Raw genomic sequence first — 17,839 nt, forward strand, 5'->3', positions numbered from 1 at the left:
CTTTTGACTCCCTCTATTGTTTTTTTCGCTCTTTCTTTTGTTGGTACACTTTTTGGTTTTTTTATTCTTTTGGTCATTCTTTGGATTTTCGAAACACTTGCCCGTGTGACATTCATAGTTATTAGCATGTTCGGTTTTGATGCCGAGCATTGTCGTCATAGGAGGCCTAACAACGACACAAAGAGTTATTTTATTTTTTATAAGTCGCTTTTAGAATCGAGTGCTTTTTCATACGCCCTCGTAGCAATTTTTTTCACGAAAAGTTTTTTTTTGCTACGTATTTTCTTCATGCGTGGGCACCGAGGCTGCTGTGCCTGACCAAGAGGCTAGGCAGCAACTTCAGCGCCCAGCGTAGGGCGTGAGAAATTTTGGCGCCCAGCCAGGGGCGTTGAAAATGCGTCCCTGGCTGGTTCTCATTTTCTGTTTGTGTCTACTTTTTGTTTATGCGACTTCGATTTTGCGTGCTTGCCTAATAACGTCCTTTACGCGTTGTGCAGCGTTTGTGGGATTCGTTACAGGCCATCCCGAGCGTCGCTTATTTTTGTGGCGATCGTTCGGGTTTGCAGAACACGTATTTTGGTATAACTCTTTGGCCAATTGGTTTATGAATGTTTGGGCAATTTTTAAGGTCGTTGGTTTTCTAACGTTTTTTTTTTTTTTTTGCTAAGAAAGTAAGGATAATATTAATTTCCACAAAACAGAATACAACCTAGGCTAACTCAAGGGGAACAAACCAACTAGGTTGGACCATTCCTCACAAGAGCAAGCACAAAACAACTAAGTTTCATAGATTCTGAAACCACAAACTATCCTTCCTACTTACATTCTTTGGCATTAAAGCCATCACTCTACTCTTAACAATCTGCTTTAAGAGAGTCATTACATCCAATACAGTAGGGAAAGCTTTATCCCAGAAACTACTATTTCTACTCCTCCAAATCAGATAGATCAAAGCAACCATGCTAGCATACATAACACTTTTCCTAAATTTGGAACTGTTGCAGTTAGACAGTTGTCTAACCCCTCTCTGTAAGGTATTAAGGGAGCTTTGGATCCCCAACCAACTCTTCAAATCAGTGACACGTCTGCTACTGTAAGGACACTTGAAAAACAAGTGTTCATGGTCTTCAGGAGCTTGACCACAGAGGAGACAATCTGAAGTTGAGCTGACTCCAATTCTTGCCATTTTTGCTGTTGTTTGCAGTCTGTGCTGAATTGCCAACCAAGAAATGAATCTATGTTTTGGCACAGTAAGCCTATTCCAGACCATCTTATCCTAGTGAACCATAGGCTTGGAATCAATGAGCTTATTATACACCATTTTCACAGAATATTTAGGCATATTGCAGAACTCAGTAGCAGTAAACACTTGCTTAATCTGTTCCTTAGTATCACAGATTTTCTTCCAGTACCAACTAGAAGAACTAGTGGGGACAAAATCCCACCAATCCCCATCCTTAACATAAACTGAGTTGATCCATTTTATCCAGATATTATCTTGTTTATTGGCTACAGCCCAAACATACTTCCCCAGGTTAGCCACATTCCACACCTCCACATTCCTAAAACCAAGACCACCTTGATTCTTATCATAGCAAGTCTGCTCCCAAGCTATGTAACTTGGCTTAGAGCTATAGGCCTGTCCACTCCATAAGAAGGATCTACAAATTTTGGTAATCTCTTTTAGAACACTCTTGGGCAGAATATAAATCTGGGACCAGTACATATGGATACTAAGCAAAACAGCATTGATCAACTGCATCCTAGCTGTATAAGAGAGATTCCTAGAACTCCACACTTTGATTCTAGCAGTCATTTTATCCACCAACATCTCACATTGAGCTGCTGTAATTTTCTTTGAACAAATTGGAACTCCCAAATACCTAAAAGGTAAAGTACTTCTAGTGAAACCAGAAGCAGCAATCACTCTAGCTACATCAGATTCAGTCATACCATGACAGTAAACAGAGGATTTTTGAATGTTAGCAGACAAACCAGAGGTTGTGGAGAATAATTTGAAAGCTTGCAACAGAAGATAAATGGAAGGAAAGTCACCTTTGCTACACAGGATCAGATCATCAGCAAAACACAAGTGAGTGAGCTTTATATCTCTGCACCTTGGGTGAAACTGAAACTGAGGGAGAGTACTCATTTTCTGAAGAATTCTTGATAAATATTCCATGCAGATGACAAATAACAAGGGTGACATGGGATCACCTTGTCTCAATCCTCTTTTGGATTTGAAAAAACCTTGCATTGAGCCATTCACCATCAATGAAAACATGGGAGTATTGACACACTCCATAACAATCTGCACAAAAGAATTGGGGAACCCCAACTGCTCAAGCAAAGATTTCATAAACCCCCGCTCCACTGTATCATATGCCTTCTGTAAATCTATTTTCATCAAACAGCTAGGCTTCACTGATTTCCTACCATACTGCTTAACCAAATCCTGAATCACCATTGTGGACAATGTACCTCCCATGTACAAAACCACCCTGATTCTCCTGGATAAGATCAGGCAAAATCTGTCTCATTCTCCCACATAATACCTTGGTAACACATTTATATAAAGTATTACAACAAGATATAGGTCTGTATTCACTCACATTTTTTGGGCATTTAGTTTTGGGAATAAGAGTAATAATAGTATGATTCAGCTCCTTCAACAATTTACCACTCTGCAGCACATCTAAAACAGCAGCAATCACATCATCCCCCACTATGTGCCAAGCATCTCTGTAAAAGAATGATCCAAAGCCATCTGGCCCTGGTGCTTTAACACCTGGTATAGACCATAAAGCATTCTTCACCTCTTCTCTAGTATAAGGAGCATTTAGAATAGTTCTGTGAGCATCTGTAACCAGTGGACCTGTTTGAACTATATGAGAAAGAACCTCAGCTCTCTGAGTACCATTTCCTCCCAATAAACATTCATAATACTCCAAGAAAGCATTAGTAACCTCAGCAGGATTATCTCTCCAAACTCCATTCTTATCATGAATATTGTACACTTGATTCTGCAAATTCCTTCTTTTTATACTTTGGTGAAACAATGCAGTATTCTCATCCCCATTCTTAATCCACTCAACTTTAGCTTTTTGCCTTAGAAAATCCAAATAAACCTGATGTTTATCTTTGTATGTCTTAATAGCATCTAGCTCTTCATTAGCAAGTGAATGATCAGCAGGATGGAGATGCATAGCTTCTTGAGCAGCTAATAAGTCATGATAAGCCTTCAAGTCTAAAGCATGCACATCAGAAAAACCAGTCTTATTAAGCTCTTTCAAAGCCAACTTCACTCTCTTCAACTTAGACACCACTACAAACATTTTACTTCCAGAGATGGGTCTATCCCATTGAGTTTTAACAATCTCACTAAACTTTGGAGCACTTTTCCACATAGTGAAGTACTTAAAAGGTTTCTTCCCTCCATTATTCTTAGGATAAACAGTGAGCAACCCAGGTGAGTGATCAAAGGAACCTTCACTCAGGAAGCACACCTCAGCAGCAGAATAAGAATCAAACCATTTAGGGTTAGCAAGAACCCTATCCAATTTAGAAAAGACCCTATTAGCTCCTTCCTTCTTATTGTTCCAAGTAAAGAAATGACCACTACTTTTGATATCTTCCATGCCACAGCAGTGCATACAAGCATTAATGTCAACAATTTCAGATTGTCTAACAGCAGAACCAAATCTCTCCTTTGTGTTCATCACACAGTTAAAATCTCCACAAAGAATCCAAGCTTCCTGAGTATTCAGGATTCTCAAATCACTCCATAAACTCTCTCTCTGCTTACTATCATTGAAAGCATACACAAATGTGCAAAAGAAAACTGGCATACCACTCATAGGAGTGACATGACAGTGAATATGTTGAGCTGTAACAGACAAAATACTGACAGTGAAACTACCAGGATTCCAAGCCACAATTATTCTACCTCCAGTATGGAAGCTTGAGTTGCTAGTGAAACACCAACTAGAGAAAATCTTCTGATAAAGTTTGCCCAGATTTGGCAACTTTACCTTGTGCTCTAGGAGACCAACCAATCCAATTCCATGTTGCTGAATGAATCTACACACTTCACTCTGCTTCTGGGTTGAATTGAGCCCCCTAACATTCCAACTTAATATCCTATCCATGAGGAGGAGAAGAAGAGTTCCCTCTTCCAATTAAACTCCCCACTTGTTCACTGACACATCTGTGATCACCAGAACTGTCTTGCAGCTGTGGAGAGGCTTGCTCTTACTGCTCATCATTAAGTAAATGGAAAGGATTTGCAGTTTGAGTGGGTTCCACAGAAGAAACTCTCACCCTTATTGGTCTAAGTGCCCTCTGAAACCCCTCTTGATCCACTTCCACCACTTGAGATCTTACTTGATGCACAGGTTGTACCTGTTTCTGCACCCACACTTTCTTAGCTTTGTTCTGTCTACATTCTGATTCAGTATGCCCTATCAACTGACATTTCTCACAGAGTGTTGGCCTCCATTCATATCTCAATTCCACCTGAGTTATCATGCCATGCTCATTCACAAAAGAAACAGACTCAGGTAATTTCTGATTCATTGGCACTTCCACCATAACTCTAGCAAAATGTAGCTTATCCCTATTAATAGTGGCTGAATCTCTCTTAACTGGTTTGCCAATTTGCCCCACTATTTTAAACAGAGTTTTTTCACCCCAATATTTGAAATTCAATCTCAATTGAATCCAAATAGGGATAACCTGTACTTCTTCCTTTGCCATGTCCATATCCACAGACCAAGGTCTAACAATTAGGGGTTTCTTATCAAAGAAGTAATGACCAGTTAACACTGTATCCCTTGCCTCCATTGTCATAAATCGAACCAGAAATACTCCTTTCTTCACCATAACCACTTTATCTACTTTAAAATTCCTCCATATTCTCCTAAAATATCCCTCCATCACATGAACAGGAGGGTTTGCACCCACTACATAACAAACAACAGCAGAATTCCAGAAATCAATCTCATCCTGTATATCATCTATTTCAATATGAACTGAATTCACTATGGGTGGAATCGCATCATTATGATCAGCAGTTGATTCACTATGATTATCACTATGCTCAGATTTAGCAGCATCATTAAATTGTTGTAAAATGGGTATTGAAACCATACCAATGTCCAGATTAGATCGAGTAGTACCTGCATTCACCTGGCTTGCTGAACCATGGATGACTTCCATGAATTCATTGAATGAATGCCGAACTTCTGATCGAACTTGGAGATGTCGCAACCCAGATTCTGGAGTGAAAACTTCATTCTCAACTCCAAAATCCAATACCTCTACGCCCAAAACTTCGTCCATCGAACGAGTTTTCAGCGCTTGGGAATCCGAAGATGGTCCTCGTGGTCTTCCATTGCCATTTCCATGCCTGTTTCCTTGAGATTTCGACCCAGTTTTTCTTGCCATGGCTACGGCTCACGTTAAGCTAACTTGCACCGAGAGAGGAAACTTGGGAGAAAAGGAAACTGGTTTTCTAACGTTGTTTGTCACACACAATCACATATTTCGCTACACATAACTAACATTACATCATGAGGCAATAATAATAGGTCATGTAGTTTATGATAGGCTTCTATGGGTAGTATTTGCGCCTGGCTTGGTACAGCTTCTATCGCAGATCCAACACATGCCCCGGTCGAGGTAGTGCCTTCAACAGACGAATTTCGCCCAAGAGGCCAATCACGATGTAAGCCAAGGGGGCATGCACCAATGAGAGGGACCTAATGGGCGAGCGGTTGGGTTTGGGACGGGTATACTACTAGCGAAAGTGCCGAGTGGACAACATTCGAAGCGTATGCACCCCCCGGTTGGCGATGGGTATCCTTAGTCCAAACTCCCTGAGGGAGCCAAGATTCGTTATGCGGTTCTGCCCGTTCACATTAATATGCTGATTTTCAGGTCGTCCCAACTTGATGGGGAAATAAACGCGGGGTAGGATCGTTTCACCCTTCGGCTATTTTGATTACCTACAAGCACGAGTATTTCCTTCACTATCCCCAGTGGAGTCGCCACTGTGAGGGGGTCGAAAAAGCACGAGGCTAATGCGTGACCTCGTCCCTCGTGGGTGTGACGTTTCTTTTTGTCAAATCAAGTGTAATTGGATTTCCTGTGAGTTTACACCCAATTGACTAGTAATATAGGAGTCGCCATTCAGTTTTTAACGACAATGAGAAAAACTGACAAAACTCGGTTATCATGACATAAAGGGAGTGCAATTATGTTTGACCACGACGGCCATAGGTTCCCTTGTGATCCCTGGTGTGGGGATCTCTCAACATACACCTGCAAGGTAGAGATTGAGGGTTCGGGGGACTGTAACTACCGAGAGGAGTACTCGTTCGTCGATAACTCCAGAGGCAGGATATCCTTACTAGCTCAGCATAAATAATTGAAGGGACATGCGTTAACTATTAAACTAATCTGAGTTGATTTTAACAATATGCAACACATAATACTAGATCGATCGCGATTATCTGATTTAGATTATTTTAAGGGACCTAGCATGATAATCCAATTTCCCAAAATATTATCTTTATTAGGCGTGATAGAACAATCAGATTTAATTAGTTTAACAGTTTATAAAAGGGCGAGGAAAGCAATTAAATCATGCGAAGGGACACATTACGACGCACCCTTGAGAGGTGCGTCACGGTTCTCAGAAAACTAACCACTTTGACTTTGCTATTTCTCCTTTTATTTAACGAATCTCAAGTTACGGGACAGGATACGTTCTGTTCGATTTTTGGATCGATTGCGACAGAACGCGTGATCAATTTCGCAGCGTGAGGCTTAGGCTTAGGGGTTGGAGTCAATACTCAGAATATGAATTGTGTGTTGTGTTCACGTCGAATTTGGGGATGTATTTATAGGGAAGAGTTTGTGGAAAGATAGAATTGTAGAGCTCTAATCCAAGAAGAATTAGGAGAGAACACGTCCCAGGTATTTTCAGCACCCAGGGCTGGGCGTTAAAGATTTCGGCACCCAGCTCTGGGCGTTGAAAATGGGATCCAAGAAATTTCAGCGCCCAGGGCTGGGCGTTGAAAATGATGTTTGGGCCGAGTTCTTTGTCAGATTTGGACTCTTAGAATCCGGAGTGTTTGAGACTTATCCGAGTCTTTTAGTGCGTATTAACTTTATGACGGAATGCGTCTGGGCCCGTTACGAACTCTAGGTTCGTTAGGATTTTAATTAATACGTAACTCTTATTTTCGAATTATACTAGGAATAGGATTCCTCTTGCAAATTCTATCTCTTTTAGGATTTATGTTGGAGTGCAACACCTAATTCTGACAGGTTTCTATCTTTTATGACTTGCCACTTTTAACAACTACCTATTATGGCAGTTACTATTTTTAGCAGGTTTCTATAAATAGCAGGTTCGGGTGAAAAGGGTAATCGAGATTCGTTATTTTATAGGAGATGCGTTGCCAAGTGGAGATTTATGTTCTCATCATCGAACCTTCCCTTTCGGGAATGGGGACAAAAGTAGGTGTCTACACATGTATATGTTCTGACAATGTTTTATCTTGCTTTATGTGATTATTTGCATCATATTTCTTGTTGGGCATATACTTGTGCATTGAAATTATCTGGCTCCACGAACTATTTATTGTATCCTTGGGGGTTGAATTTTGTTGGGAACACGATTAGTGAGACTCTTAAGTGTGTGTATTTAGGACTTAAGAATGTTGCCTTCAAAGTTTTCCAATTTAGGACAGTTAGAGAACCTTGATAGTGAGACTCCATATGTGTATGTGAAGAAGATTGAGCTTGCATACAACTATTTTGGGACGCTTAAGGATTGCCACATTTGAGGAAAATTGATGTTATGCCTGAGATGATTGTATATTGTTTACCGCATAGTACACCTTACATAGAGCTTAAGCATAAGTTCAGTGATATGCATTTTGAGAATGATACACCTAGTTGGAGGAAGTATTGTATTGTAGATGGTAGATGAAGGTATGATACTGAAGTTATGACTACTATCGTTGAATTAGCAGAAAGGTGCTATGAAGATGGTATAATTGCTATTGGATTAGGTCTAGGTGACAAAGATGATGATGAGTATGAGATAGTGATGACGATGATGATGAGTATGAAATGGAAGAAAATGAGCAATTGAATGATGATGGTGAAGTTTTTGAGGTTGAAAATCCGAATCCAGTGGTTCATGAAACTACTATTGAGTTGTCTAGTGGCTTTGAAATAGAACCGAAAGCTAATAATGAGGTTAATAGAGTGTCACAACAGGATGATGAGGTTATAGATAAATATTCTGATCGCGAAGACAACATGGAGGATCCTAATGATCAAGAATTTACTCCAGAGAAATACAAAGAAAGAGATGATCGTCGTGATGACATTAGTCTTTAAAGAACTGTAATCCTTAGTTATTTATTTTGTTGATTAATAAAGTAGCAAAGCTACTATTTATGGTTATTAGCTTAATTATGGTTTGGAGAAATAAAAGCAATGTTATTGATGGATGTAAGGCCTTTTCATTGAAGTATTAATAAAAGCATCGAATTCCTTTTGTTATCTCTTGAGTTCAAATCTCGATTAAAAGTTTTGTGGGTATCGCAAAGGGATTATGTGTTTTATTTCTCGAATTGATTATTAACTAAGTGCATCATGGTTAGTTTCCACTTAGCTATGTGGTTCGAACAAGTCAGGGGGGTGGCTAGTAAGAGGCTCCACTTTCCCCATCATGTTCGAAATTTTATGCATTGTTGCAAAGTAATTTGATTGGTTTGTTGGTCTGTAACCTTAGCGTTGTCCATGTCAAACCCAGTCATTAAAGTGAGTCTTGCATGGGCAAGGAATAGCCAATGTTGTTAGGCAACTAGCCGCAATACTTCAGAACCTAGCAAGAGACTAGGCAAAATTCAATTAATGACCCTGCTAGGGGAACGGCGAATGTTCAAGATGGTAGTCCAGAATAATCTTCCACTGTACCAAGGGGAGTCTGACCCAAATGTACTGGAGAACTGGCTTAGAAAGTTTGATAAATTGATGGTTCTTGTAAACTGTCCAGGGAATCTTAGGGTTAATAATGTTGTGTATTATCTTATGGGAGAAACTGATTTGTGGTGGCAAAGGTGTGAGAACGCTTTGAGAGCTACACCTAACTTTGGGTGGGAAGAATTCAAAACTGCACTAAGGAACAAGTTTTACCCACCTTATCTGAAGAAGCAAAAGGCGCAGGAGTTCATTGAACTTAAAATGGAGGGTCTGTCTGTGACGGAATACTATTTTAAGTTTATAGAGCTGTCTAGGTTTGCACCTGAAGTGGTGACAACGGAAGAGCTTAGGGCTCAAAGGTTTGAAAATGAATTGTCAAATGGACTCGTAGTTGTTACTATCTGGAGAGATCCTTACTTCTCTAGATACCCTATATATATATAGAAAGGCCGCTCATCTGTATGGACTACAGGTGAGGAAGAACAAGATTGAAAGTGAAACTGGCAAAAAGAGATAGGATGTTAGGAACCAGAGTTATTGAGGTACCCATAATTATACCAACTGGTAGTGTAGTAAGTACCAAGATTCATAATAATGTGCCTTGACCATAGCCAAAACCATTTTCCTGTCTAACCTGATTGAGATTAAATTAGGAGAATTGGAGGTGATTTTAGTGATGGTTGGCCATATTCAAAGACAAAAGTGACTGCGAAAAGAAGAAGGTTGATTTGAGATCTAGCTTAAGTACAGTAGTACCTATCGTCGTTTTGGGTAAGCCTAGAAACATATGAATTATCACGGAAGTTGAACTCGTGAAGCTAGTCAGTAAAGGGAACCCACTATTCTTATGCAATGTGAGAGACCTTAATATTAAAGTTAAGAATATACTTGAGGACATTGAAGTTGTGAATGAGTTTCTGGATGTGTTTCCGGAAGAGACCGCGGAAATGCCTCCCAATCGACCTATATATTGACTTTACTATAAACTTAGAACTTGAAAATGCACCTATTTAGAAAGCTTCATATAGAATAACTCCAAAAGAAGTGAGTGAGTTGAAGGGTAAATTGAAAGATTTGTTGGAGAAAAGTTATATTAGACCAAGTGCATCACAACGGGGAGCACCAATTGTGTTTGTGAAAGAGAAGGATAAGAGTATGAGACATTGTATAGACTACAAGGAAACCAATGAGGTCATAATTAAGAGCAAAGTACCCTTTTGCCTAGGAAAGACACCTATTTTGACCAATTTAAAGAAGAAGGAATTTTCTTGAAGTTCGAATTGTGATCAGGTTATCACCAATTGAGAATTGCGGATAATGATATACCAAAGACTGCATTTAGGACAAGATATAGTCATTTCGAGTTCACTGCTATGCCATTTGGGTTGGCCAGTGCACCTACAATATTCATGGACTTGAAGAATCGTGTGTTTCATGCATTTATGGATAAGTTTTTAGTCTTTTTATAGATGATATCTTGGTGTATTCGAAGAGCAATAAAGAGCATGTTGAACATTTTGGGTCTATGTTAAGCACACTTAGGGATAACCCATTTCTATGCCAAATTATCAATGTTGTGAATTCTGGATGGAGAATGTCACATTTTGGGGTATCTAGTGTCTAAAGAATAAGTTGTAGTGAACCTTGCAAGATTAAAGTTGTTAGGGAATGGCCTACACCAAAGAGTGTCACTGAAATTTGAAGTTTTCTTAGTTAGCTGGATATTATAGACTCTTTGTGCAAGACTTGTTTAGGATAGCCAAACCAATGACTACCTTGATGAAGAAGGAAGCAAAGTCTGAGTGGAATGACTAGTGTGAGGAAGCATTCCAAGCTCTAAAGATGAGTTTGACAACCGCGCCAGTGTTAACTCTACCAGATGGAAATGATACCTATAATAAGTATAGTGATGCATCAATGAATGGTTTAGGGTGTGTATTGATGCAGAACGGGAAGGTTATTGTGTATGCATCAAGGAAATTAAAACCGTATAAACCTAAGTACCCTACCCATGACATAGAGCTAGCAGCCATGTTGTTTGCATGGATGAGATCAAGGAGAATCAAATTGGGGAGGTTAACTTGGAGCTAATCAAGGAAAAGATTTCGCAAGGGAAGAAAATAAATTTTAAGATCCATGTTGATGGAAGTTTTAGGCACAAAGGAAGGTGGTGTGTGCCTCAAATGTGCGAAGAGTTGAAGGAAAATCTCATGAGAGAATGTCATAATACACCATATTTTGTTCACCTAGGCGGTGACAAGTTGTATAAGGATCTGAAAAATGTCTATTAATGGCCAAGAACGAGGAATGAAGTAGCTGAGTTGTAACTAGATGTTAGACTTGTTAGAAGGTAGAGCATAGAGACCTCAATGAAAGGTTCAACCATTAGAATTTCCAAGTTGGAAATGAGGCTATATTACAATGGACTTTGTCACTTGTTTGCCCAAGTCAAAGTTAGGAAATGACACCAATTGGATTGTGGTAGATAGACTGACCAAGCCAGCAGTGTTTATACCAGTGAAGAAGCTAGAAATATGGAGCAACTTGCTAAGGCTTGCATTAAGTATGTTGTGAGACTACATGGAGTTCCTAAGGATATCGTGCCAAATAGGGATTTAAGGTTTCTTTCAATCTTCTGGGAAAGTGTACAGAAGAACTTTGGCACGATATTGAAAATGAGTATAACGTTCTATCCATCCACATATGGACAAACTGAGAGGACTATTTAGACACTTGAGGATATGCTTCGTGCATGTGAAATTGATTTTCAAGGAAGTCGGGAAGATAGTTTAGATTTGATTGATTTTCCTATAACAATAGCTATCATGCCAGTATAGGAATGACACTATTTGACCCTTGTATGGAAGGAAATGTAGAAATCCACTATGTTGGAGCGACGTCAGTAAGACAGTTGTGTTAGGACCTCAAATGATAGAGGACACAATGAACCAAATGAGAACTATTCAATCAAAGATTCAAGAAGCGCAAGATCGCCAAAAGAGCTATGCATACTTGACAAAAGTTTCTAGTGGGTGACAAATTGTTACTCAAAGTTTCACCAATGAAAGATGTGATAAGATTTGGCAAGAAAGAAAAGCTTAGCCCAAGTATATAGGCCCATATGAAATCCTAGAACGGATAGGAAAGGTAGCTTATAAACTAGCCTTACCAATGGACCTGCATAGAGTGCATAATGTGTTCATATATCTCAATTGAGAAAGTATGTTCCGGATAAGCCGCATATGTTGCAACCGAAAACCATAGAATTAGACCAAATTTTATCTTTCAAGGAAAGACCAGTCAAAGTCCTGGATTATCAAGTCGTAGTACACGAACTAAGGGTGTTAATATTGTGAAAGTTTTGTGGTCTAATGAAGTTTTATGGTCCCGGGAAGCTGAGGACGATACGAGAAAGAAGTATCCCTAGCTATTTCCCAAGGGTAGTTGAGTTACGGGGCCGTAACTCGTTTCTTTTAAGGGGGGTAGAGTGCGGTAGAATTTCGCGCTTTTACCTTATTTTCCCTTATTTTGTGCTTAATTTAGTGCCTTCTATGGAAATTACACTTCATATTGCCATGTTGAATTACTTAAAGAGTACAGCAACTAAAATTTTTGCAAAGAAAACGCAATAAAGTCTCAAGTTTTGATTCCAAATTATGATTTTCGTGCCCAAGTTTCGGGACGAAACTTCTTTTAAGGAGGGTAGACTGTAATACCTCGTATTTTTCTGTATTTTATAAATATATTTTATTATATTTATAAAGTATTTTTATGATTTTTAGAATTTAAAACGCATTTAAATGTATTTTATTTAATTATAATATTAAACGAATTTAATATTTCATGTTGGGAATTTAATTGGGTTTCAAAAGTTAAACGATTTTTAAATGAATCTAGCCCAATTCAATTCCAAGTTCAAGTCCAAACAAATTAAACAAGCCCATCCTATGTTTAATGAAGCCCGAAAGGGAATCCTAAAGCCTAGCCCGTCTTTGAGTTTCCTAAGCCTATAAATATAGGTGCTCACCCTCAAAATCGCTCCCTATTATTCATTAAACCTAAAAGTAAAAACCCTAACCCTAAATTCTTCTTTCTTTCGTCGAACTTATGTTTGGCCGTTTTTCTCCTTTTTCCGTTCGTTTTCAGAAAAATGTTTCTTCTTCAAAGTTGTAGATCTCGAAAGGATTTTGAACTTTCCTTCAAGAATCAATCGATTCCGAGTTATATATTAGACGTTATGAGCGTTCTAAAATCCTGCTACAGTATTTCAATTTTCACTTTTCTCTCCTCTCTCTTTTGCTCGTGCACACACAGCCCCTTGCTGCTTGTGCCTCGTACTTTCCTGCACGCAACCCTCACCCCTCTCCTTGTTGCTTGCTGCCCTCGTGCCTTCGTGCACGCAGCCACTCGCCTCACACACTCTTGCTCCCTCTCGCAGCCTGTGCACTCGTCGTGCCCTGCTGCTGCTATGCTATTGTTGTTGCTGTGTGCGCTGCTCTCGCCCAGCCACATGCCCAGCCCTCGCCCCTCTTGGGCACGGCTCGCGCCCCAGCCGCGCCCCTCATCCCTCTCGTGCCGCACTGCTGCTTTGCTCTTGTTCCTTCGTCCGCGCGCGCGCACACACGAAGTGTGTGTGTGTGTGTGTTCTTGCCCGTGCATTCAATTCTTTCGCCCAATCACAATTAATTCGTGGTTGTTCCGTGCTATAGGCCGGATTGGTATAATTCTCTTCTTCTTTTCCTATTCTATTTCAATTTCGTATTTAAATTATATTATTATTATTGGTTTTGACTAATTAAAATGCTGGGATCGGTTATGAACACCGAATTTTGAGGATTTGTATGTTTGAATTATTGAAGAATGTTTTGAATTGAAATATTATAATTTTCAGATTTGAAGTATATATTAAAGCTTCAATTTTTATTAGTTTTAATGGTATTAATTACAAACTATGATTGGAGTTTTAATCTAAGCCTTATGGGCGATTGATTAGCATAATTAGATGATGAATTTAATTATGATAATCAATTATATTTTTCAGAATATTGTAAAGACTTAAAACGTCGACTTTTAATGGTTTTATACATGAAAATAAATTAATTTCATGCTAGGGTTTTAAACGATGGATTGAGACTATTATTTTATTAATGAACGATTAAGTTCTAATTAATCAAGTGTTTTAAAACTAAACAAAGTTGCTGGAAATTTAGTAAACATGGATAATAATTAAGTTTCTCCATTGTGTTTATAGGAGTTGATTTCTAGTAAGTTGTGATTCACACAGTGGCCCCCGTACTTAGGCATTCCAGGTACGTACAAGTCTAGGGCGACCACATTATTTGTCAAGGGACATTACATGATTGTTATTGATGTGAATTATATTATGTGAACTTGGTGGATTCATATTTGTTTTGGTGAACGATCATGTGGATTATTATATTGGAACTATTGATTTATTGGTTGAACAAGCATGTTGGGACTATTGTGAGTATGGATTTCATTGTTAATCATGTTGTTCAATATTTATGCATGTATGGTTTGTTTCACATGCAAGGGATGGATTATTTATTTGTATGCTATTGTACGGGATGTCTAGCATACTTTGAACCAATTATTCGTACTTCGTTGTACTATTTATTTTACCACATGTGAAGGGTTAGCTCACGTAAGCCACCGCACATGTAGGGTTCAGTTGGGAATATTTTGTATCAAATGACTTAGGATTTGTCGTGCAAGGGCACAACCCTCATGTTAATGGGCATGATGTGGAATCTCACTTTCGTAAGGAGGAACATGGTAGTAATTTCACAAGTGTCTTGCTTTGTTGATCATACGTCCTAAGGCATTAAAATAAGATTGTTTTGGTTGTCATTTATTAATTGTATGTGCATACGTTGTTGAGTCTTGAGTTCACCTTTAATAAAATATTAATAAACGTAAAGTGCAACCAGAACAAGCTTCAAAACTCTTGGAACGTATATACCTTGAGTATGAACAATGGGGGGAGTCTTGCCGGAAAGCTCGTACTCCTACTAATGATACAAGAAGTTTTTTCATTCATATTATGCGCAGGAATTCCGTCGGTATGGCCCGACACTCGGTATGGCCCGATTTTATTATTTATTATTTGGTGTATGGTTGGCTCCCATCACCTTTCCTTTATGGAATATTCTTTTGGCCCGTTCGAAGCTTATTCTAATTAAATTGTGAGTCAAGAGTCGAGTCTTGTATTCATGATTGGTTGTTAATTATTATATGGCTTTTGCACGATAATTAGTACTTAGTGAGTGATGCATGTTTTAGTTTCCTTTCACTCTATTCTTGTAAGTACTCAGCTTTTGCTGACTACGTGCTTTGTGTATTTTGGTCATGGCCTTTGCCTTAATGACCCTATGATGATCTATCATTTGCACTTGCATTTGATGGGGAGTAGAATAATATAGCAGGTTGGTTGATCGGAATCATGTGGCTTGGGATGATCGAGAAAGTTGCATGTTTTCGTATTTTGAACTATTTAATTATACTTTAATTATGTTTGAAATGTTTGAACTATTAATACTTTGGTTTTTGGGCCGTTATGGTTCCAAATTGTAGGAGGCCTCAATATTTCATTTATTATGTTTTTAAAAGTTAGTTGACATTAATTTCCGCTGCGTAATTCTGGTAATAGCCTTAACCGTTATCACGGTGGCGGTAATACTTTAGTAATTCCTTTATTTTAAGTTGAAAAATGGATTAATAAAAGCAAGGAATTATTAGGGTGTTACAAAAACCCTCTTTCACATCGATGTTTGATACAACCTTCAAGGAGGAGGTCTTTCGATCTGTTAACAACGTTGTAGTTTTGAGATTGAATTAAATCTGATTCAATTGATTGTAACCGTAGAACTGACATCTGGTGTAATATAGCATAAATCTTCATCAACAAATCAATTTTTTCCCACGAAATTTTAAACCATATCCCCATACTCTCACAAGGAGAGAGATAAAACTCAATAAATGGGTACATAAAAGTCATTCTATTACTATATCTATTACTGTATACACCAGAAATGACACGTGTCACGTCCTGGTGAGTCTTTAGTTTTTTTTAATTTTTTTTTTTAATTTAAGAATCTTTTAAAATATGATTTCCTGATTTTTTATTTTCTTATTCTTTCCTTTTATTTAATGTAATAGAAGTAAATATATATATATATATATATATATATATATATATATATATATGTATATATATGATTTCATGTATTACGACAAGGATAAAAAGAATATATATTATTACTCATTTGAAGAACATATATGTTCCCGTCCAAAAAAAAAAAGATCATACATGTTAGGAATGGAAAAAAATTACAGTTTTTTTTTTGATATTATTGTTTCTATAATATATAGTAAGCTATTACGGAAACTCCTTTAAAGCAAAATAGCAAAATATTTTTTTGTTTTCATATAAAATATTCAAAAAAACATGCATTATATACTCTTAGCCTACAATAGTTAATAAATAAATTACTCTGAAATGTGTTATTATAAGACCATACCCAAACAAAAAAAATATATTTATTTTTTATTTTATGTAAAACAAGTGTTAATAAGTGAGTCCAACAGAATTACTTATAAACCTGAAAGTCTGTTATATACCCACTCTAGAAAATAGGGTATTATAATTGATATGGTTATCAAATCAATGCCATATCCAAAAAATTAGATAGATCGGGGTACGGGTATGGTTACGGTTACAGATATTATTCAATTCCAAAAGAAAACGATATCTAATAATTGTCTGATAAGTTTATTTCTTATATTTTCCAACTTAAGTATTTTTGTCGAAACGCTAAACTCCTAAAATCGCATTAATCACTTTACAATCTAAGAAATAATAATTTTTTTCAACAACCGTTGATAAAAATTGATTTTATTTTATTAAAGACTTCTTTAAATAAATTATTCAGAACAGAAAAAAAATATTCTCATCCGTGCGTTGCACGGGACCTAACCTAGTAAATGGATAAAGAAACTCTCCAATAGAGATAACTAGATGGATGCCCGTGCGATTCACGTATTATTTTATCTTTTGTGTTCTATTTGGCATTATTATTATTTTTTGTTGTCGATTTTTTTTTTAATCAGTCACAAGGATATATACGACGGGTGCTTTAGAATGTAGGTGATTGTTGACATCAATTCTATCATTATTATTAATTATCTAGACTATATATTTTTTTAAAAAGTTACCCTTAACATACACTATCTTTTTACCATAACAACAATTTATGAGAATCCAATAAATCGTAATGCTTATAATGAAATTGCTATTCACCGGGCTTTTGTAGGTGGGTACACTTCATGAGATTTGTATCCAACTTAATAATAGTTTTAATAGTACGTAGCGCTACGTCCAAGAACAGAAAATATTATTGGTCATGACTTAGGTAGGTAATAGACTAAATTGTCTATTTCGAAAAATACATAATCCACACCATGTAAAATTCTTCAATGAGGACGATGTCAAACAATTCTTTAAATTTAAAGTTTTGCGGAATGAAACCTTAATTATATGGAGATTATAACTGCAATGGCTGCAAATCATTTATTAATTAGGAAATTTTGTGAAACACTACCTTTAAGTTTGGTGGTTTTGTGAATTGCTACCTTATAAAAACTTTTTTTAATTTAACTACCTTATAAGTTTGGTTTGTTTGACTAACACTACCATTTGACGTTTTTCGTTAATGTTTTCCGTCGTGTATTTCTTTTATTCTTTTAAATATCTCTGTTCATTTGTCATTTTGTGCATTTGCCATATTAAATAACCGTTGTAGTGGAGTCCAAAGAC

The 17,839-nt window shown here is 37.4% G+C and overlaps 1 protein-coding gene across 1 annotated transcript; it reads right to left on the minus strand.

The window, feature by feature from the left end:
* Window positions 1–784: 784 nt before the first annotated feature.
* Window positions 785–1,186, minus strand: LOC130471949 (uncharacterized). The gene has a single exon (XM_056842310.1). It carries the CDS (start codon window positions 1,184–1,186, stop codon window positions 785–787), a length of 402 nt encoding a protein of 133 aa, XP_056698288.1.
* Window positions 1,187–17,839: the final 16,653 nt, after the last annotated feature.

This window comes from Spinacia oleracea, chromosome 4, assembly GCF_020520425.1.
Source record: "Spinacia oleracea cultivar Varoflay chromosome 4, BTI_SOV_V1, whole genome shotgun sequence".
Lineage (NCBI taxonomy): Eukaryota > Viridiplantae > Streptophyta > Magnoliopsida > Caryophyllales > Amaranthaceae > Spinacia > Spinacia oleracea.

Excerpts from the sequence above, each read along its gene's own strand:
- LOC130471949 (XM_056842310.1), bottom strand. The coding sequence starts at position 1,186 with ATGGCAAGAATTGGAGTCAGCTCAACTTCAGATTGTCTCCTCTGTGGT.